The 23155-nt window shown below is 40.7% G+C and overlaps 3 protein-coding genes across 4 annotated transcripts; all 3 read left to right on the top strand.

Annotated features, from left to right (window-relative positions):
* Positions 1–492: 492 nt before the first annotated feature.
* On the top strand, positions 493–3861 carry LOC137780067 (multiple inositol polyphosphate phosphatase 1-like). Its single transcript, XM_068568399.1, has 5 exons — positions 493–931; positions 1018–1212; positions 1794–1891; positions 2934–3064; positions 3483–3861. Exons 1-5 carry the CDS (start codon positions 586–588, stop codon positions 3859–3861), a joined length of 1149 nt encoding a protein of 382 aa, XP_068424500.1. The 5' UTR covers positions 493–585.
* A 1351-nt stretch (positions 3862–5212) lies between these two features.
* Positions 5213–10293, top strand: LOC137779903 (multiple inositol polyphosphate phosphatase 1-like). The gene is made up of 5 exons (XM_068568142.1): positions 5213–5842; positions 5929–6123; positions 8196–8293; positions 9211–9341; positions 9693–10293. The coding sequence occupies exons 1-5, from the start codon at positions 5263–5265 to the stop codon at positions 10069–10071; spliced, it is 1383 nt and encodes a 460-aa protein (XP_068424243.1). The 5' UTR covers positions 5213–5262; the 3' UTR covers positions 10072–10293.
* Positions 10294–11546: 1253 nt separating this feature from the next.
* On the top strand, positions 11547–22567 carry LOC137779737 (bifunctional 3'-phosphoadenosine 5'-phosphosulfate synthase 2-like). 2 transcript variants are annotated; one of them, XM_068567907.1, is made up of 12 exons: positions 11547–12092; positions 15080–15194; positions 15321–15556; positions 15700–15838; positions 16018–16136; positions 16822–16935; positions 17587–17698; positions 17993–18198; positions 19091–19226; positions 20439–20707; positions 20826–21055; positions 21507–22567. In XM_068567907.1, the coding sequence occupies exons 1-12, from the start codon at positions 12066–12068 to the stop codon at positions 21646–21648; spliced, it is 1845 nt and encodes a 614-aa protein (XP_068424008.1). In that variant the 5' UTR covers positions 11547–12065; the 3' UTR covers positions 21649–22567. The 2 variants fall into 2 exon arrangements, with proteins under 2 accessions (XP_068424008.1, XP_068424007.1); XM_068567906.1 differs by lacking the exon at positions 11547–12092 and adding an exon at positions 12136–12249.
* Positions 22568–23155: the final 588 nt, after the last annotated feature.

Raw genomic sequence — 23155 nt, 5'->3', positions numbered from 1 at the left:
CTATAACTTAACAGTGACCCTTTAAGATATTAAGCATTATAAACAACAGGACATATGTGAAAGTAGAGACAATATTATGATGCACACAAGGAAACATTTAGGAACTGGAAACTCAAGATACCTTGATAAACTGAGTTCTGATGTATTTTTCTTTTTACTGTTTAACTATTTTTTTGAGGTTATCAATCAATGGCTCTTGTGTAATAATGTGTTTTCATTTTAGCACATGATTGGAGGGAATAGGGTAAACAACCTGGACTGGACTCTGCTCAGTCACATTTTTGATACCGTTACACGGAGGTTTCGGGTTTGGAAAAGTTTTGGATACAGCTGCTTTTAGAACCACTTTTTGTGTGCAGCATGTTTCTTTGGAAATGCGCAGTCTTTTCTTTCCTCATCTCCTGCTGTTTACTTAAAGATGTGAATCCTGAGGAAAATCCGGATATACCAGTAATCTCTAAATATTTCAACACAAAAGGTAAGTATGAGGAAGTGAACCCATACCTCATACAGGACATACTCGCTGTAAACAGATCCGTCCTGCAGCCTCCATCTGCACAATGTCGCCAAATCCATCTGACCGCCATGATAAGACACGGCACGAGGTACCCGACGAGCAAAAACGTCAAGAAGATGCAGAAGCTCTACGAGTTGGTCAAGAGCAGCGCCTCTGGCAAAGAGAGCTGGCTGCGTGAAATCCAGACCCAGTGGACGATGTGGCACACTGAGGACATGGACGGCCGACTCGCCCAGAAAGGTGTGAACGACCACAAACATCTGGCCGTCAGGCTGTCAAAGCTGTTCCCCTCACTGGTTTCAGAGGAGAAGCTCAGAGGGGGATTCATCAAATTCATAACCAGCTCCAAGCACAGGTGTGTCAACAGCACACTGTCCTTCAAGGCAGGACTGACAGAGCTGTGGTCTATTACAGGTATCACCACGATCAGCTGCAATATATGTGATGATCTACAACTTGTATGCATTGTTAATGTGACCTGTCGCCTTTTCTCGACCCAGATCAGGAGTTTGACCACGCGGTGAATGATGCTCTCATGAGGTTTTTTGACCAGTGCACCAGGTTTGTGCAGGAAGTGGACAACAACCCTGCAGCTCTGTCAGAAGTGGACAAGTTCAGGCAGGGACTAGAGATGAGGAGAGTCACAGAGAAGATCGCAGACCGACTCGGTGTCCCCTACAGTGACATCACACAAGGTGATATCAAGAGAAGCACGTCCTTTTTCCGCTGTTCAGTGTGTGTTGTGTCTTGATGTATTCAAGCCTTTATCATAACTCCGAAGGATTCCAGCTCCGAGTGGTCCAATACACTGGGTTTCTTAAATGACTGATTAAGACTGTATATGTTCTTTAAATGGGTCCCAGGTCTATTACAGGTGTATGAAATCAGTAATTTTTTCAGCATTTTGCCTTTAATCCAAGTAAATGTACGAAATGTAATCTGTGATTCAAGCAGTGACAGATAATTGTAAAGTATGTTCAGCGTTAGGGAGGAAAATATGCAGAACATCTCAGCGATCATGGTTCACACTATAGGAGCTAAGTGTTGAGACCTCTGCCCCAGGTTGTAGCGAGTCTTGTCGTTCATAAAAGTAAAGATGCAATATTTAAGAGTCTATATCTAGGTGCTTCATTTTTTAAGATGAAGACCAGCTACTTTCTGATCAACTACTGTTCTTGTCGCGTACTTCTTTGGTCTCGTATCACAGATCTTTAAATGACTGCATTCCGTGCCTTTTTTAACGACTAAACATTTGATACCGATGTCTCTCCTGCAGATATGACCGAGGCAGCATTCTATCTATGTGCTTATGAATTTGCAATTAAGGCAGTGAACTCCCCCTGGTGTCAACTCTTCGATGAGGATGATGCAAAGGTAGGAGTAAATAATGTTCAACTATATGTTGATTTAATGGAGCACCAGCAACTGGTTTGTTTCAAGTTAATTTATGATTGAGTCATTTTAACAGAGGGAATAATTGTGATGTTCTCCTGCACAATAGGCCTTTTTTCACAGGCTTTTTTTTCATAGTCACAAAAGCACAGGTGTTACTAATGACATTAATGATGGCTCTGATCTATTGAAGTGTTCCAATAAGACATGACAGGGTGCAGGATTCTGAGATTGAAGCAGTTAAAATCAACTCAGCCGTACAGAAATTTTCTGTACTCGTACATTTTGGCAGCAAATGTATGTAGTCTGCTGATTCACTACCACAAATCTATTTACTCACAGAGCTCTTCATCACATAGAACAAAATGTTTCCCCAGCAAATACAGATTTAATGTATCACGATCAAGTCCCCTGACCTTATGAAAGAAAAAGAAACACAAAGGCTAGAAGAAGGGAAGGGTTACCTAGGTTCAAAAGAAAATGGCAGAGATGCACTCCAGCTGATCAGGTGGGCACTTTAAGCCGATCAGGAGAGCACTTACAAGTCAACCCGGGGCACAAACGATTCAGTGACTATTGAAGCCAACATGAAAGCAAACAAACAGCCATGTCTAATCTATGGACCTACACAGCACCCTCAACAGGATTACATACAATCTGGCACGGTTAATTAAAATGGTAACGATAATGTTTTTAACTGCACGTAGTCCTTTTTGGAATGAAATATGAATAAAAGAAAAACATTAGACAAACAACGTAGATGTCCTATTGCTTCTTTCTAAGGAGTATACAATCAAAAAGAAAAGTGACAATGCATTAGCCACACCACTGATTCAGTGAGAACCCTTATACATATTAGAAATTGTGTTTTGTGTCTTGTGTTACCAGCTGACTTAACACTCACGCAGCTGGAAATGTTATTTCACAGAACGCAAAAATTGCTATTTTGTGAAATTCTTTAGACAAACTCTTTGCATAAAGGCCACCCACACACAGGCTACATGTGAACTATCTGCACCAACAGGTCATGGATTATGCAAGTGACCTCAGGGAATTCTGGACAAGGGCCTACGGTTATGATATTAACAGAAAGTCGAGCTGCATTCTCTTCCATGATGTGTTTAATCGACTGAACGAGGCAGCCAACCAGAGCAAGTAAGTGAGCTTGAAATTGTTTCCACCGTCCGTAGAACTGTGGGTTATACTTGTCAAAGACTTTTGTGAAAGCCTTCAGTGGAATAGATGAAATAGCGCCGTTTTTTTTTTTTTTATACTTGTCTCCTAATTTTGATTGTTTGGCTTTTGTCAAATTTTAGGTACTAGTCTAAACTATACTAGTCTGTGTTCTTTCATTCAGTTACAATTATGGAGGTTTAAAATGTGTATTTACGCAGCTACAGACTGGAAAATAACTGTGATATAAACACTTTTCCAAAAACACGGACATTTCTTAGTACAAATTGCATATTATCTGCTTTGTAGCAAGTGTTTTTGTCTTCTCCTGTAATTTTTATATGTACACATAAATGAAACAAGCTATGTTAAATTATGAACCCCATCTGGTGTATGCCAGGGCTGGGCAGCAGGTGACCGAGGCTGTGACAGTGCAGGTCGGCCATGCAGACACCCTCCTGCCACTGCTCACCCTCCTGGGCTTCTTCAAGGACAGCGAGGCCCTGACCTCCACCAACTACGCCACACAGGCCCAGCGCTCCTTCCGCACCAGCCACATGTTACCCTATGCAGCTAACTTACTCCTGGTGCTGTACGACTGTGGGGGAGGCGACCTGAGACTGCAACCGCTGCTCAACGAGAAGCCGGTGACCTTCCCCGGTTTGACGAGCCAGCAGGCCTCCATGTCGAGCTATCAAGACGTCAAAGATCACTACAGCGAGCTGCTCCAAGGCTGTGACTTTGAGACTGAGTGTCAGCTGTTCAAGAGTCCTGCTTAAGTCTCAGCAGCTCGATCCTGGAAAAGAGGCATTGCAGTGGCTTTAGTCGCTCTCTTTTTTTGCTAAACAGAACAAATATAATGCTCCGATCATAAAGATGATACTGGTAGAATTTGCTTTTTTCTAAATTTCCTGCTTTTGAAAATGTAAATATGAATGTCGTAACCAAACATTTTTAGGAGGCCCTTTTTGTGTTTTTTGAAACACTGAATTAAAAATGAAGAAATGATTAATTTTTTTCTGACATATGTCATTCTTTCCTTCAATAAAAATAAATGCAATAAAGGAAATGAATCACCAGCTTACAATAACACCTTTCTTATAAAGAAAACATTTGTCATTGGCTTTTCAACAATATCTTCTTTTTCAGTTTTGATATGGAATATGTTTGAGTTTTTACCAGCGGGTCTACTTGTAATATTTAAATTGATTGAATCACTGGAGGACAGAAAGGTTGGGCATGAACTGTTTTGTATTTAAAACATACAGTACTAGGCAGCTAGGGTAATCTTTATACCAACAGAGTAGTTCAGACTAGCTCAACCTCTTCCAACTATAATAGTAAAAATGCTGCTTACATTTGGATAAGTATTTCTGGCACACTGCTGTACAATAGTTCCTAATTATATAATGTATAGATACATATAGTAATTAATGGCTACAGTGTTAATCACAGATCTGTTAGTTGTTGTTTTTTTACGTCGTAAAAACCCATTTAAAACTAAGCACAGCACCAGTTGTTGTCACATCTATTCAAGTATTGTATGTAAGTACACTTTTGAGGTATTTACAGACATAATTTCCATGTCCTTCTCGCTAATATTTCTACTCCACTAAAAAAAGATACACTGTACTTTTTACCACTGTTTGACCCCTTATATTGCATATTACGTTTAGTAAAACTAAATATAATAAAACATTTTAAAAAGTTTAATTATGAATGGAGACTTTATTGATCGCTTGGTGAACTTCACAAACAAAGAAACTATGTTACCAGCTGCAACCTCAAAGTAGTGTACATAATAATGCATCAATATTTCAAATTCATAACTTCATAATATAATATGTATTATTCTTATATGGGCCATGCTGCATAATGAGCAGGCTCCTTTGTATTTTTGTAGAAATAAAGAGGAACTTTTACTAATGTACGGTATAATGACACACTGTGTTGTTGCTATGTGTCCACCACTGGGTAAAGTACAGTGCTGTCATGTGATTAAATGGAGCAATGTCCATTATGACAAAGGTTGCAGTTTATTATGTAAAGTCTGTTTTTGTTTGAGGACAGGCTCCGTGTTGTGGATTGGTTGGCCCGGCCCACGTGGACGACGTCACTCGGTTTTGTTTCTGGTATGTGGGGGTGCAGCCGGCCATACTAACAAGCGACGTGTTTACACCATGCCGATCGCATTTGGGAAAATCCTTTTTGTTAATTTCACCATCTTAACTTGCCTTAGCTGCTGTCTTCGTAACCCCGAGGAGGACCCAAACATACCAGCGATCGCCAAATACTTCACCACGAAAGGTAGGTATGAGGAAGTGAACCCGTACCTCATCCAGGACATACTCGCTGTAAACAGATCCGTCCTGCAGCCTCCATCTGCACAATGTCGCCAAATCCATCTGACCGCCATGATAAGACACGGCACGAGGTACCCGACGAGCAAAAACGTCAAGAAGATGCAGAAGCTCTACGAGTTGGTCAAGAGCAGCGCCTCTGGCAAAGAGAGCTGGCTGCGTGAAATCCAGACCCAGTGGACGATGTGGTACACTGAGGACATGGACGGCCGACTCGTCCAGAAAGGTGTGAACGACCACAAGCATCTGGCCGTCAGGCTGTCAAAGCTGTTCCCCTCACTGGTTTCGGAGGAGAAGCTCAGAGGGGGATTCATCAAATTCATAACCAGCTCCAAGCACAGGTGTGTCAACAGCACACTGTCCTTCAAGGCAGGACTGTCAGAGCTGTGGTCTATTACAGGTATCACCACGATCAGCTGCAATATATGTGATGATCTACAACTTGTATGCATTGTTAATGTGACCTGTCGCCTTTTCTCGACCCAGATCAGGAGTTTGACCACGCGGTGAATGATGCTCTCATGAGGTTTTTTGACCAGTGCACCAAGTTTGTGCAGGAAGTGGACAACAACCCTGCAGCTCTGTCAGAGGTGGACAAGTTCAGGCAGGGACTAGAGATGAGGAGAGTCACAGAGAAGATCGCAGACCGACTCGGTGTCCCCTACAGGGACATCAATGATGGTCAGTGGCTGAGAAAGTATTCACATCCTTTATTTCATAATAAATGGTTTATAACTACAAGATTATAAAACAAATATTCCTTTACATGTAAAAGCCCTAAAATTCAGAAAACTAAAGTACATATGTTTGTTCCACCAAGTGTATGCACTTAAAGTATCTAGAGTAAACGGTTGTATGTCAACTAGTATTTGGTGATTTCATGAGACACATCTTTATTTAAGAAAATGCACCACGTGAGCACAAGACAAAGTAAAATAATAATGATGTAACAACTTGATTTAGACACTGGGAAACAATATTAAATTAAATGCATTTTCTTAAATTTGTCAAGTAATGAAATCAACAAATATACAACAAAAAAATGGCACTCAATGAAGCTTGGACTTTTGGGGGCCTCAGAGTAGTTGCCTGCTTTGCTCAGTTGGTAATCCAGCCATGATGCCATGTAATTCTAATTAATTTTATAGGACTTGTGATTGTGTAAAATAGCATTTACTCTTTCCAATTTACTGTAATTGCCTGATGTTCAAAGTAACTACAGCTGTCAAATATATGTACTAGTCCAATGGTTCTCAACTGGTGGGTCGCGACCCACTAGTGGGTCCAGCCCGACTATGTTCTGTGCTTCACAGAACACGTTAAATTGACTCTAAACCCTAAAGTTTAGGAATCATTGACTGACTTTTATACTACTCATCGCAATCTGTATTCACACTCATGCTTTAGATGTTTCTTGCAGGTTTTGAGAGCTTTTTTGGCGATTTTAGGACATTCTGCCTTGATTTAGTCGAGAACACCGGCGCTCCGGCAGACTTGAAATGTCACCGGCGCTCCGGCAGACTTGAAATGTACATTTAAGTTTCATTTTTTGGGCAATGTTCTCACATAGCCTCTTAACATGTGTCAAGAGTAAGAGGCTCAGACACACAGACGGATGTATTCGGTCATTTTTCAAAATAAAACCGGCCTTCTTTTTTTTTTCATTCTTTCTGTGCGACCCGACACCGAGGGAATGTTGCGTCACTCGCTTACAGACGAAGAAGTTTTTGAGAGTGATTCAACAGGGTGGCACCAAAATGTAAATCCTTTAATGGAGTATACTGATATTGTTTTTTATTCCCACGTGACTATTATGCACCTGGGCTGCAGAGTTAGTTTAGGTTCTGTTGCTTATCTTATTGTTTTGTTATGCATCTTCAACACCCCTACACACACAATCACACACCCAGTTTGTAACCCTGCTGTCTCCATACTATCTCAGGTTTAACCTGCACCATCTTTCCATTAAATACATTGGAGATGTTGAGAATGTTCCTCAATTTGGGTCGCGGCTTGTCATTAAGGATGATGGTGGGTCCTGGAGCCAGACCAGTTGAGAACCACTGTACTAGTGGACTAGAAGTGGGGAGTAGCAATGGAAATCCCGATGTAAAGTATCCATATATCAAGCCTTTACATGAGAATATAGCATCAAGTAAATGCGCTACTTAATTATATTCCACCACTGGGAATGGTCAGATTTGTGATGATCTTTTCTTATACTTTGCTGTTGAGTGTGTGATTTTCTGGTGAAATACTGTAATTTAGTACGAATTATAGGGGAAATAGAGATTACCATTTTGACTATTTAAGATTACACACAGTTGCTCAGTATTGTCCCATTTCAAAGAATTCATTATTCATTTATTATTGAAACCATATCACCAATAATCACCTTCTATGCATCTAATGCCATTGAATAGCACAACTAGCAGTCCCTAAAGTAGTAGTAGAGGTAAAGTCATCAGATATGAGATTGTGTTCTGAACATCCCGTACATATTTAACAGAGGGTGTGTGTACAGTAGATTGAGCTGTTTTCTAATTTGAAAGTATTTAAGCTCCACTAGACTGAGCTGGAGCCAATATTGACTTCATTAGTGGCATTGAAGAAGTACCACAGGCCTCAAAGCAATACACACGGATAAATCAGGTCACGCGCTAGTGCTTTTGATTGTGTGTGTTTTCTTACTGCCCAGCTTGTTTAATTTTGCTACATATTTACATTTTATTATTGCAACCCTTCTCTTGCAGATATGGCCGAAGCTGCATTTTATTTGTGTGCCTATGAGTTTGCCATCAAGACTGTGAACTCCCCCTGGTGTCGAGTTTTTGATAAAGTTGACGCACAGGTACGGCTCTCCTCTACTTTAAGTTTGTCGATCATTAAATGTGCCAACCATGCAGGCCAGGTTCCTTCATGAAGGCCGGAGGAGGTGTTCTGGGTCATGAACCTGATGTGCTTGCTTAACTGTTACTCTTTGTGCTTTATCTCTATGGGTAAGACTAGGGGGGGTCAAACTCTTTTTCACCCTGGGCCACATCAGTATTATGGTTGCTTTCAAAGAGCTAGTTGCAACTGCAACACTGTATAAACTACTCCCTAACATATTGTTAAATAACATTTGATTATTGTTTATTCAAGTGTACAAACATTGTACATGCATTTATATAGATATAAAAATATAAGTAAGCAAATGTCTCTGTTATTACAACATTTAGGTTTAAGATCGCGGGCTTTGAGTTTGATACCAGTGGATGAGACATCTGAAGTTCATTCATTCACAGGCCCTCTAATCATGTTAGACGTACCTCGCACCATCAGTCTTAGACTGGTCATGCGGGGATCAGAGTTATCAAATATTTGCAATGCTCTATCTATTTGTTTGAACCCACATTTAAAAGTCCTCGAAAAATGAACTTTAGCAAGACACCATATGTACCTTCTGTTGCATTACTTCCTTTCTATTTCATCTGTATTTGTTTGTCTGTAAAAGAAGGACACATTTGGAAGGTCAAGTTACATTAAGATTTGCCTTAACTACTTTTTTTTTCTTCAACAAAGTTTGTAAAAAAAACAGTAGGTAATGGTTTTTCTGCTTTCTTTCTTCTGCTTCACCACAATATTCCTTCAATGAGAAACCTTGGCAGTATTCATGTCACAAAGAGTACTTCATGTCTTGTGTTACAAGACATAACAAAAGACTAACAGATTGGAGTTTTTCTTGTCTTCCCTAAAATCCCACAACTTTCTTTGATCTGGCAACAGGTTATGGAGTATGCAAATGACCTCAAACAATTCTGGAAAAGAGCTTATGGTCACGATATCAACAGCAAGTCGAGCTGCATTCTCTTCCATGATGCATTTAGTCGACTGGACAAAGCAGCCAGCGAGAGCAAGTGAGTAAACCACGTCATTTAATAAGTAAAAATGTTTATAGTTTACAAATCCAATAATAAAGAAACAACAGTCCATCCCTCAATTCTCACTCTGCCTTCAGCTCTTGGCCCCAATACCATTCATGACCACTAGAGACGCTATGTAGTCTATGGTCACTGTACACTGTAAAGCACCATAGACTTTAATTTTAAGATGATCATATGCCTCTCCAAGCTGTCATGGGTCACATAAAATGACGCGGCGGGCAAGATTTGACCCGCAGGCCTTGAGTTTGACACCAAGTGCTTTACACTTTTGACAGAGCTCATTGTGTTGGACCTGAAACTGATGTTGTATAATCTTTATGCCAGGGCTGGGCAGCAGGTGACCGAGGCTGTGACAGTCCAGGTCGGCCATGCAGAGACCCTCCTGCCACTGCTCACCCTCCTGGGTTTCTTCAAGGACAGCGAGGCCCTGACCTCCACCAACTACGCCACACAGGCTCAGCGCTCCTTCCGCACCAGCTACATGTTACCCTATGCAGCTAACTTACTCCTGGTGCTGTACGACTGTGGGGGAGGCGACTTGAGACTGCAACCGCTGCTCAATGAGAAGCCGGTGACCTTCCCCGGTTTGACGAGCCAGCAGGCCTCCATGCCGCGCTATCAAGACGTCAAAGATCACTACAGCGAGCTGCTCCAAGGCTGTGACTTCGAGACAGAGTGTCAGCTGTTCAAAAGTCCCGCTTAAGTCTCAGCAGACAGGCTTGATCTTGGAAAAGAGGCATAGCAGTGGCTTTTTTGGAGTGTATTATTTGTCTTCCGACTAAGAAAAGTCACATTTGGTGTCTGTGAAATTAATCACTGCTTAGCAGTTGTATTTCAATTTCACCTGTATTATTGCAGTACTACTTCAACTATATTGCTTATTTTTTGCAAGGTTTCATTCCAGAAATTAAAGAATTTATTTTTGCAGTGTATACATATTGTATTGCTTTGAGGAAAGTCACCTACTCTAGGTTTGAAGTAGCACAAGATTGTGTGGTCAGTATGGATGAGATAAGAGATAATCGGTGCTGTTCACTATACATTACACATACGTTAAAAGTAATTTGAACTTTCTTGTAAAATATGGTTAGCAGGGTGGTTTCTGACCATTTAGGTGGAAATTAGTTATATTTTAACTCAATTTAAGTGTATTTCCCTTCACTCTACATCTGGTTATGTAATAAAAGGCACAAAGTAACTTTTACCAGACTTAGTCCTTATGTATTAATCATAAGGACTCTGAAAATGGTAATAATTTCCATAGAGATAATGTTAATTTGTTCTATCTGGGTTCTCTGGCTTCATCCCACTGTCCAAAGACATGCAGCTAATTGGAGACTCTAAAATTGCCTCTATGTGTGAATGTGAGTGTGAATGGTTGTCTGTCTCTATGTGCCCTGCAATCAACTGGCGATCCCTGTTGAATCCTGTCCATGCCAAATGTCAGCTGGGATCGGGTCCAGCACCAGGAATGGGAAAAATGATTTAAGGTTAATGTAGCTGTAGACAAAGCGCTTCAAGTGTGCAGTATATAAGTGAATGAGAAAAAAAATACTGCTCAGATCTTTATTGAAGTAAAAGTAGCAACACCAAAGAGCAGAACCGTCATGTAAAAGTCGTACAATCAAAACTTTACTTAAAAGTAAAAAAGTAATAGCATTCAAATACTCGTAAAGATAAAAAAAAAAAAAAAAAAAAAGTAAGAGTAGCTACAGTTTTGAATCATATACAGTTAGGCAGCCGGTCAAACTGGGACCAGTTTGAACTTTCTTTGTATCCTATTAGGTGGAAGTCAATTCATAAAGATTCATCCTCCTGTATTAGTAGCTCATACTTTATATTTTAATATTGAGAATATGACAGCAAAATAGCTATACGTAAATAAAACAAAAAATCTATGGAGCGGAGTGAAAAGTCCGTTAGTCTCCAAACTGTAGTGGTGTAGAAGTATCCGAGATACGTTAGCGAGCAATACTCAAGCAAAGTCCATGTACCACAAAGAAAAACACAGTAACATGTCCTATTACATTGGTTAACTTTTATTATCAGGTAGTTATATTTTAATGTGAACTTTGTAACGTTTGCGGACGAACTAACGTCACAGGACCTAAACGTGACGTCACCGTGCTCCCGGTAAAGGGAGTCTACCGCGAGCGTGTTTCACGTTAGTTCATTCGCCAGTTAGTTAATTTAACGGCAGAGAGTACGGTACAGTATGTGTGCTTTCTCAACAGGTCTGCTTCAACAATGTAGTTGTGTAAACCTGAGACATTCTCCCTCTCTCAGAAATAATACGAGCAGCACCAAAGTGTCTCGCCGCTCGGAGATAGTTAGTGTTCGTGTCGTTGAATGAAGCGTCCTCACAGTAATGCGAGGAACTGGTGTCCAACCTAAAAAGTCCAACCTCTGTCCCACTTCTGCCGGTAGATGCTCGGCCCCGTCGTGTCGTTTTGCTTGAGTATTGGCTGAAGGACAGAACATTATGCAGATTATTCTCGTCGTCGGCGGAGGAGGGCCCGAGGCTGGGCCAGCGGACTGCTACGTGTCTTGGAAGAGACCCCTTTAAAAACCCTCCTCGTCTTCTTCGATACCCAACATTTTGTTGGAAGGTTAAAAACTCGTCTCCCTCATCATCCAGACCCGTGCATGCGTGTGTGAAGAGTCTCCGGGTCCCGGTATTAGCGACAGTCGCGCAAAATGTCCGTGGTGAAAAAGCTTCGTACGGTGAGTGGACGTGGAGATACCGATAAGAAAGAAACTATTGAAATGCAAGCTGTCATCAGGGCAGCCCTGAAATGTTTGTCAAAAGTTCTACATGTGTGTGTGTTTGTGTGTGTCTGTGTGTGTGTGTGTGTGTGCGAGCCGCCAGCGCCCGACTCGGGTAAGTATTTACCGCTACGTCCTATTCATTGGCGAATAACATGCACTCTCCTCGGTGACCGTACTCAGAAACAACTGTGAAAAGTAGTGCCATTAGTTGAGGACTTTTCCCTTCAAGTCAACCCCGGCACTGGAGCTCATTTTCGGCGACGACTTCACTTTGTGTCTGCGTGCGTGCGTACGCGCACGTGTGTGTGTGTGTGTGTGTGTGTGTGTGTGTGTGTGTGTGTGTGTGTGTGTGTGTGTGTGTGTGTGTGTGTGTGTCTGCCTCTTAACTGTAACTGAGGCTGCTGCCAGGTGTGATGGTCACCGTGACTCTGAATAGGCCGGTTGTTGGAGTAATGGATCCGTGTCAATGTTGGCCCATTCATAGTGCAGCGAGGCGGAGAAAGAGGCCACTGTGAGACGGCGGTCTGCTGCTGCTGCATCGGAATGCTGCTAACTCGGAAAACGTATGCGGAGAGATGTCCTGAGAATGAGAGCGGCGAGAGTTACCGGCACAAAAACTCAAAAATATCCATTTCGTGTCTTTGTGCACACTTGCAGACGAGACGACTCTGATATTGAACGATCTGAGTCACTTTTGAACAACTGATGAGATACAGTACATTATCTCATTACACATTACATTAGTGTGTAAATTATTATTAATTAGGTTTTAGACATAACGATCCATTCAGATATATAAACATGGGCATTTTATTTATTTATTTATTACCATTTTTTATTTCTAAACAATTAATTGAGACGATGACAGATGATGATATCAATAACCATTAAAGCTTTAATGCACCCATAGTACTGCTATTACTTGAGAAAAGGCCCTTACTAATTCCTCATATGCCTCCAGACTGCTTTATTATCAAAGTCTATCGTTTGTAATTTCCTGAGAAAGAGCATGCAAGCTGCACTGGGAACCAGAGGAAAATATTTGCATAAGGTGTTCCAAATTGATAATAACAAGAGTTATAGCACATTTCTTACAAACAAATGCAGTACAAAGTGTTTGATGAAAGGACTGTTAAATTCAAATGCATATATCTTGAAAATTAAATCTTAGCAAACAACAAAACATGTAATGTTTAAAGACTCATCCAGAATAAACACACAGCATCTGCTGATAAGGATCAAGCTGCAGATGAGTGAAGAAGAGTGATTCCTCAACTGCTGCAGCAAACTGAACAATGTAAATATACTTTCATGAAGTGGATCAAGTCTCCAAACTCAACTACTGCTGTTAGTTCGGTGGCAGCTTGTGAGATAGTGAGGTTTCCGCTAGTAAAAACGTATCCGTCTTCCGTTTATGGTGCTCTAAAAGTCTGGCACAGTAAGGACGCTCAGTGTAAACGTAGCAAAAAGATATGCATTTTAAAATGTAAGGCCCGTGTGGGGATCAAACCTGCTATCTTGCAGATCAAGTACTACTACTCAAACACTCTACCACATTAGCCATAAATATTGATAGGAATTAATATCCACATAGTTGTGTCTACTTTCATAGTTGACACAGGACACTATTGATAGTGTGATAGTTAACAAAACAGGTAAAATAGCAATACAATGTAAATAATTGTCTTTATTCTTGTTCTATGATTTCATAAATACAACAAACTATAGTTTTTGTATCTATGATATGTCTATGTATATACAACTTTGGGTGGAAAAAAGAGCAAACATGTCTCTTTGGGTAGGAAAGGTTGCTGACCCCTGAGCGGGACCATCAGTGCTTCAGGTGATTGATTCTATGTTGAGGTGTATTATCATGGCTGACAGTGTAAACACCGTCTGCCTGTTTTAAGAGAATAATTGTTCAAACATAATAATAGTAATAATGTTCAAACATGAATTTATCATAATACCTGCAGACTAGGCTAAGTTTTGTTTGCTTTTAGGAAACAGTCAAATTAAGCCACAGTAACTGTCAAGGAAGTTAGTGTAGCAGTGTCCTGACAAGGGGAGTGAACCATACTAACCTTTTCCCAAATTCATCCAAGTACAGCAACTATATATAGTTATATATATATATATATATATATATATATATATATATATATATATATATATATATATATATATATATATATATATATATATATTTATACTGTTATGTTTAATTCAGTTCTAAGTTACACAACCGTTAAAGTTTGTCTGTTTACCATACTATCAACAAAGTTTTTTTAATATCTAGGGGAGTCCCTACCAATGCTGAGACCAAACCTACGCCCTTGTGATGAAATCATCCTTTGAATGGAGGGAAGATATTGAAGAATAATTATGTTGGTCTAAGGCGGTGTACCCAAACTGTTGGCTTATCCGTGTCCTTTGTTCATGAGATAATGCTCATAATTAGAGAATGTTAAGTAAGCATGCGAAACGAAAAGCCATAGGATGAATGTAGGTTTGATGGGAACGTGAGTGCAGAAGGCGAACGTGTGGGCACGAGCACTGCCACATCATCGCTGGGCTGCATGCAGCACACTGCACACATTGTCCAGTCAGCCCTCTCCCCCTCCTTCCATGCTTCAATGCTTCCCTCATCCTCCCCTCCCTTCTTGAAGTCAATACAGCCCCATTTATCCACAGTCCACTCCCCTACGCATGTTCAGCAGCACAAGTAAAACCAGTCATGTTATGCTAAACTGAGTAAAAACCACTGTTGTTAAGTGCCAAGTCGCGCTAGTATGACAAGTTGTTTGGTGTCAAATAGTGTCAGGCAAGGTGGTTGCCTTATTGCAACCAGTCCTGTCCTGGTTCTTTATTTTCTGCATTCTGTAACTCTCTCAGAACCGCTACAGCTCGCCTCTGTTTAATCATGCGTTCTTCTATTTCAGGATCTCAACAGGTCGACCAATGTGGTGTATCAGGCCCACCACGTCAGCCGCAGCAAGAGGGGGCAGGTCGTGGGGACCAGGGGAGGCTTCAGGGGCTGCACCATATGGCTGACAGGTAAATGTCTACAGTCGTATAATGATGTTCATCTAAAAGTCATCCCTCTGCCACATAGCAGTCAAACTAATCTGGTCTAAGAATACTGTCGTCATGCTGTTATCTCTTGTCACATTTTCTATCTAGGTTTGTCAGGTGCCGGAAAGACTACCATCGGTTTTGCCCTGGAAGAGTTTCTCGTGTCCCAAGCTATTCCCTGCTACTCACTGGATGGAGACAACATTCGCCAGGGCCTGAACAAGAATCTGGGCTTCTCCCCCGTAGACCGCGAGGAGAACATCCGCCGTATTGCAGAGGTGGCCAGACTGTTTGCAGACGCTGGGCTGGTGTGCGTCACCAGTTTCATTTCACCTTTCAGCAAGGTCAGAAAACACCAGCAGTTAAAGTCATGTGCGACTGATGCTTATCTTGTCTAGACAAATATCTGAAGACATCTATTCAAGGCTTTGATGAAAAATACACTGCAACATATACATTAGATGTTTTGTGCTGTATTTTTCCACAGGATCGTGATAAGGCGAGGAAGATCCATGCAACTGCCGGGCTACCATTTTTTGAGGTGTTTATCCACGCCCCTCTTGAGGTGTGCGAGAGCAGGGACGTAAAAGGACTTTACAAGAAAGCTCGCGCTGGAGAGATCAAAGGTCTGTGTGTGTGACAGTGATCACCTTAGCAAAACGTCTCCCGATGTTGTATGTGCTAGTTTATCTGAGACAAGTAAAGCCAAGCTCACTCTTGTCCTTATTTAAATAAAAATGGAATATGAATGTTGCTGCGGTCTGGATTACATTTTTCTTTCAATGGTTTTTACATTTGTTGCCAGGTTTCACTGGGATCGACTCCGATTACGAGCGTCCAGAGGCACCAGATCTGGTGCTCAAAACTGGAGAGCTCTCAGTGAACGAGTGCCTGAACCAGGTGTTGGAGCTGCTCAGGGAGCAGGTGGGTGTAACATAACATATAGTGCTACACATGCCTGTCAGTCACTTTACATCTCTGTATATCTTACATCTTTTTTCTTTGTACAAAAAAAACGTTAAACCCCACCGGGCACTGGGTAACGAAATGTTGGAAAATATGTATATCACTGATGCTATATCCCTATTTAAACAATTAGTTGGCAGGGTCAATATTAGCAGGGCTGAACTATACTAGCTTTCTTCTCTTAAACAAACATTAGATTGAAAAGGCAATTGATAATAGAGTGGTGACGGGATGACGCATAACGTTGGCCAACTGGGAAATTAGCATGACACTGGTTCATAAACAGTTTTGGCATCTAACCAAACACTTGTTGATTTTGAGATGAGGGAACCTGAAATGCAAAAACTCTAACATCTCCAAATGAAGACAAAACACACTCAAGCAAAAACACAAAATAAATAGAAAAAACGTGTTTCATATTCTTGAATTTAATGCTTTTCTTTTTCCATATATGACAGTAAATGACCTATTTTGTAATATTTATTATCTTTTTATTATGAGAAGGTTGTGACAGCCAATTTGATCATTTCACACACCAACAATTAATTGATAGGTCTGGGAAATAATCGTTAGTTGCTGACCTACATTAGCAACCAGATCCAACTACATGATAATAATATTCTCCTTTTCTCCTTGTTTATAGAACATAGTACCAAGTGAGATCATGGAGGAGGTGAATGAACTCTTTGTTACGGAGAACAAGCTGAATCTTGCTGTTGTTGATGCAAACACGCTTCCTACAATCAGCATCACAGAGGTAACTATCGTTCGATCATTCAGGCTTTTTTTTTTATTTACCACAAAGCAAATGGACAGGGTCAATATTGGGACCTGGCAGAGAGCAGCTCATGATGAGCCTATAAATGTTCCCCACTGTAAGGAGCCTGTGTACTGATGATCTGCTCTAACGTCCCTAGGTCCTAATAAAGACCCAAAAAAAAGCTTACCAGGCACACAGCAGTGTGGATATTTAGATAAATATATAAGGACAGCACTTCAAGCTTATCAACATACAAGTAAATTGAAGTGAACTGTCTTTCTAATTGCATCTTCTTCTGGATGGGCTTTGTCAGCTATTTCCCTCTTTATTTGTGTAATTGAAAGAAGGAGGAAATAAAACATAATACTTCTATCTGTAGTCAAGTTTCAGCCAAGAATGTATGCAGCATAATATCTTAAACCATCTTGTTACAACGTAGTGCAAAGAAGTGATGCTATGATAATAAATGCATTAGCAGCATTCAATGATGCTTTAGAATGGAGAGTAACTCTTAACCATAAACTATTCTTACTTCCATACAAAATTGTTGGTTTGGACTAGAATAATCAACATTTACAGGTGCAGTTAAGTCCACAGGTTAAATGTCTTTCGTGCTGTTTAAAATTCGAAGTTATTCCTTGTCCACAGTTGGATCTACAGTGGGTGCAGGTCTTGTCAGAAGGCTGGGCGAGCCCTCTGAAGGGCTTCATGAGGGAGAGAGAGTTCCTGCAGGTCTTACACTTTGGCAACCTGCTGGATGGTAAGCGACATATAAACTGTTCTTATAAACATGTTAGGACATTTTATTGGGCGTGCAAATTAGTCACTTTTCTATGATTTTTTGTTCTTACTTGGAAATATAACATCAGTACTGTACAACAGAAAAGGTTGCAGCCTATTTCCAAACAACAAGACAACTCAGTCTCACCTATTCAACAGTGCAGTGCAGTGATTTGTATTTGTTTTGTAGTACTTATTGTGTATTACAACATTTTTTGGAATAATATTTTCTTTGGTTCACTGGTTGAGATCACTGCATCCTCTTCCATCACAGGCGGGGCCATCAACTTGTCTGTTCCCATTGTCCTGCCTGTTAGCGCCGAGGTCAAGCAAGAGCTGGATGGCTGTGCGGCTGTAGCTCTGGAGTACCAGGGTTCACGTGTGGCTATTCTCAGGAACCCAGAGTTCTACCAACATCGCAAGGAGGAACGCTGTGCCAGACAGTGGGGCACCACTTGTCCACAGCACCCTTATATTAAGGTGATAAGACATTCATCAAACATCTTCGACACGAACAGTTGTAATTTTAATGGCTGCTTTTCCCAGATTCGATCGTTCTTAAGGACTTAAGAAGGCTCGAAAGAAGGGTTCGCTAAGAAGGAGCGCTAAGATACGAGTGTTTCCCAGATGCGTTCTTAACTGCCTTCTTAAGATCTCGCCAAAGAAGCTTCCTAAGACGCTCTTAGTGGGAGCTGTTCACCGCCGTGGTGATGAAACTAAATCAATCGATGCCAGGTTAATTGATCACCCACCACTTTATCAGCGCATAAATCACGCACAACACCCTGTGGTCCCCACACACAGGTGCAATCACGGTAAGCGCGCGTGTGTGAGCGGGTTGGGCTCTGGATGTGTGGTGACACTAGTGTGACGAGGCGTTGGATCCCCACACGTGGAAGCCAGTACTTCGACTGGACAGCCCGGTCCGACAGCACAGGGCCACGCTGTTGGTTCGCAGCGAGATTCTGCTGTATTGCAGCCGTGGTGTCTCTCACGCGTGGACTTCAGCAACGCGTTTATACGTGGAGCCTCTCTTGATGAGGTTCAGCAGAGTTCAGTTACACCTTTCAGTTTCCCTGATATCCACGGTATACCACAGGGTTGTTGATGTTTTTATAACTAACGTAAACTCACATGCAGATGCCGAATGTGTGTGAAAACGCAATGAGTGATAGTAATGCTGATTCATTTTATTTATGTAGCTACAGGAACACAGGGGAAATTCTGGGATTTTTTGAAAAACAAAACACCAATCAAGCCCCAGAAAATAAATAAATAATTAACCCTTAATGCTAATATGTTTGCTTGAATATCAGTACTACAGTTAAATGTTTGCGTCCTCAAATATAATTATGTTTATCTCCTTCTACAGATGGTTATGGAGGGAGGTGATTGGCTGGTAGGTGGTGACCTAGAGGTGATGGATCGAGTCAAATGGAATGATGGACTTGACCAGTACCGCCTTACTCCTCAGGAGCTCAAGCAGAAGTTCAAAGACATGAAAGCAGGTTTGAAAATCTAAATAAAACTACCATAACGATCAGGGAACACACAATGGCATACAATATGTTGAACTACTGATGTGACCCTTTTTTATACTATTACGGAAATAAAATATCCATCGCAGCTGGTAAAAAAAAAATAGACATAAACATGGAACCAATGTATTTAGCAGTGCACCATTTGTCTTTCAGAAGAAGTTGACAAAGGACCAGATGAAAAATAAAATGGTAAATGTAAAGCTGCATGGGGATGTTTGTGCTATGTGTTCAATGATCAATGGAGACATGCAGTGTCTTTCTAACAAAGTAAAGAACAAAGGAATGCGATCACCGGTTTTTACTCTCCCTAGCTTACTTGATGTGAATGCTGTGTTCAGGATTGAGTTCATTTATCTGCAACACACTGCAGTATGTATTTTGTTATGTCTTGTTTTCAGTATTCTTTGCTGCTCTCTTGAGTTGTGTCTCTGGTCCGAGCATGTTGTGATGTGCACTCAACAGATTAGGTTTACAATATTTGATTTCCTTTTTGTTAACAAACCCCATGAAAAGACCAAAACTAAAAAATCCTTTAGTCCATCTCTCAATACTTTATTTATGGCTCTCAAGCTTAAATCTGTTTCTTCCTGCTAAAGAAGCAAACCTTTTGAAAAAGTTCCGAAATATATACTCAATTACAAAAAAGCTAAATCCTTTCCTAAAATAGACAATCCTTACTCAAACAGAAGGCTGTAGTGCATTTGTTTTGGATTATTTTCTGCTGCAGATTCGTTATGCTAGTGAGTATTTAGGATGGTACATTTGGAATCGACACAAAACAAACAACCCTGCTCCTGTTCATGGCAATAATGCCAGCCAACGCAAAAGAATAAGCTATATTAGGTTTAGCAACGTTACACAGCAAATACTTTTCAATTCATTGTTGATTTTGCTCTTTTCGTGAAGTTTGTTGACAATAAGAAAAATATAGATAAATATATATATATATTTTTTCTATGAAAATGTATGAAACAAAGATATATGTGAATGGTATTTGAGCATGTTTACTGTGACTACTAAAATGCACAATATTCTTTACATATTTTTGGACTGCACAGACATGAAGCTCAACACCTCCATTGTGCCGTACTGCTGCTGTTATGTTATTACACTGTAATAACGGCTACTATTGTTGTGACGTGAACTCTATTTTGTGCCCCTCCATGTTGTCCTCTTTAGATGCGGTGTTTGCTTTCCAGCTGCGTAACCCGGTCCATAACGGTCACGCCCTACTGATGCAGGACACCAAGCGCCGTCTGCTGGAGCGAGGCTACAGGAATCCAGTCCTCCTGCTGCACCCCCTCGGTGGATGGACCAAAGACGACGATGTGCCTCTGGACTGGCGGATGAAGCAGCATGCTGCTGTCCTGGAAGAGGGCGTCCTGGACCCAGCAAGCACCATCGTTGCCATCTTCCCCTCTCCTATGATGTACGCTGGACCCACAGAGGTGAGAAGTAGTGGTGGCTTCTCGTTTAGTCAGTCTGGCTTCCTACTGTTGAACCATTTACCTTAAATATGTATGTGTGACTGAATATCAATGTGCATGTCTTCCAATGACTCATCAGGTTCAGTGGCACTGTAGAGCCAGAATGATCGCCGGAGCAAACTTCTACATTGTCGGCAGGGACCCTGCAGGCATGCCTCACCCGGAGACGAAGCAGGACCTGTATGAGCCCACCCATGGAAGCAAAGTCCTGACCATGGCCCCGGGCCTCACCTCTGTGGAGATCATCCCCTTCAGGGTCGCTGCCTACAACAAGACAAAGAAGACCATGGACTTTTATGACAAAGAGCGGTAAGTGAAGAAAAGAAGGACATTCACAGATTTGTCTTATATGTCTTGTTTTCTACTACATATAGATTTGTTGTAATTGTTATATTAAATAACAATTTAATTAGTTTAATTACATGGTTGTCCTTGTGTCTAAGTGCAATACGACTGGAGTAAAGTTTTTTTTTCAGACTTGCTGTGAAATCTGATTTGTAGGCCCAAATCTTTCAAGCCAAAACATTTTATGGAAATGTGAACCATCTGTGACCCAGAAACTTATCTTGTAGTACACATCTTTAGACAACTACCTAAATTCTGACGATGTAAATTATGAGGCTCACTCTTCTAGATTCATTTTAACCTTTCTTTGCAGGTGTAATTATGGCCTCATTATTTGATCTGTAAATATTATAACAACATTTCTAATAACCTGTCCTGCCCACTCTCTCCACAATGCCCTTCCTCACTCTCTCAGACATGCTGAGTTTGAGTTTATCTCTGGAACCAAGATGAGGAACATGGCTCGGAGTGGAGAAAACCCTCCAGAGGGTTTCATGGCCCCCAAGGCCTGGAAGGTTTTGGTCGAGTACTACACCTCTCTGCAGAAGGACAAGTAATCAACACAGCGCTTAGATCACCAGGGAAAACCATCGGGTCTTAAAGGAGGGTAAAAATATAACCATCCCTAGAGGACTATTTAGATATATTCTTGTTTTATCTTATCCAAAAATACTTATTTAGATTGTAATAAATAATCAGTCTTTGCTATAAATAATTAGTGACAGGGTGACTGTTTCTTCATCATATAGAAATCACTTGTCTTTAACTGTTAAAGCGTTAAATGTTTACATTCCTGTAAAACATATAGATTCATTGTAAATGCATATTAATTTAAACTGTGTATCTGAATAAATTAAAGGTAGTTTGAGATTATTATTATTTAAACATTTTTATTTAGGAGCGCATCTAATGAACGGGAAATCATTTGTGATATGTTCATGAAATAGCGGAAATAGCAGATGCATTGCATTTTATGGCAATTGTATCACTGTCTGTTGAGTTATGTATGAGCTGGATGAAAGTTACTTGCAGTTGTATCACTATCGAGCTATCTATCTTGCCTTTTTTGTTTTATACCTGGCCTATAGTTGTTCATTAACTCATCTTGTTAATGTTTCACAGCATTGCGAAATGCAAGTTTTTTTTAATAAGGGGAAAGTGCCTTGCTCTCAAATTGTTAAAATAATTCTTGCGGGCACTTGTCCTAAAATGCCTTGTGTGATTTTTATGAAGTGCAATTATGTAATAAAGACATGCAGTTTTAGTGTGACAAATGCAGAAATGAAGACACTCTTTTCGTAGTATGAATTGCTGGTGACTGTTTGATCATGGGATATTGTGTACTATCATCGAAACAAGATGCATTTTAATGTCATAGATTCCATTTAGTCTCTATTCGCTTACCCCTCTGTTCTGATTTATCTTAGTGACACATTGGTTTTTTTGTTACGACGTGCCCTATTTAAAGTATGTCTGTACAAGGTGCATGCAATTAAAGGTTGAAGTCTTGTCCAGTGTGGCATTCTGGGGTTGCAAAGCCAAAAGTGCAGTGCTGCCACCTGCTGGCACAAAATGGTACTGGAAAACACTGAAATAACTAAAGTGTTTAAAATGCATGCAAAAGGGACAGTCACTGGGCTTTATGACTGAACTCATCATGATCACTTCTCTCACTGACACCAAACCCAAAGATAGTCCTGTGTTTAAAAAACAGTCTAGCTGGTTAAATAGAGTCTGTTAGCAGTTTGAATCAGCGACAGCGACGGGCGGCAGCAGTCTCAAAGGAGATGTTCTCATCTTCAAGCACATATTGTAAATCACTGGTGAATGGTTCTAGATTGGCATTGACAGACAGATCTTTTATAACAGATTAAAAAGATCCTGAGACGCTTTCACATTATACTTAAGAGATAGAGTGAACTTGAAGTACTGATTAATTTTGCCATTCTGTCATTAAGCTGTAAGGGCTTACATTACGAGATGAGTGTTCTTCTTTGACGAGAACCAGTATCCCCCGTAAGAAGCAGATTCCCAATTAGCCTCACATTGGATCAGATCATTTAA

The sequence above is a fragment of the Clinocottus analis genome, unplaced genomic scaffold (genome assembly GCF_023055335.1).
Source record: "Clinocottus analis isolate CAN_PGR_092001 unplaced genomic scaffold, fCliAna1.0.p SCAF_8, whole genome shotgun sequence".
Lineage (NCBI taxonomy): Eukaryota > Metazoa > Chordata > Actinopteri > Perciformes > Cottidae > Clinocottus > Clinocottus analis.
This window is presented reverse-complemented; position numbering and strand designations above follow the sequence as displayed.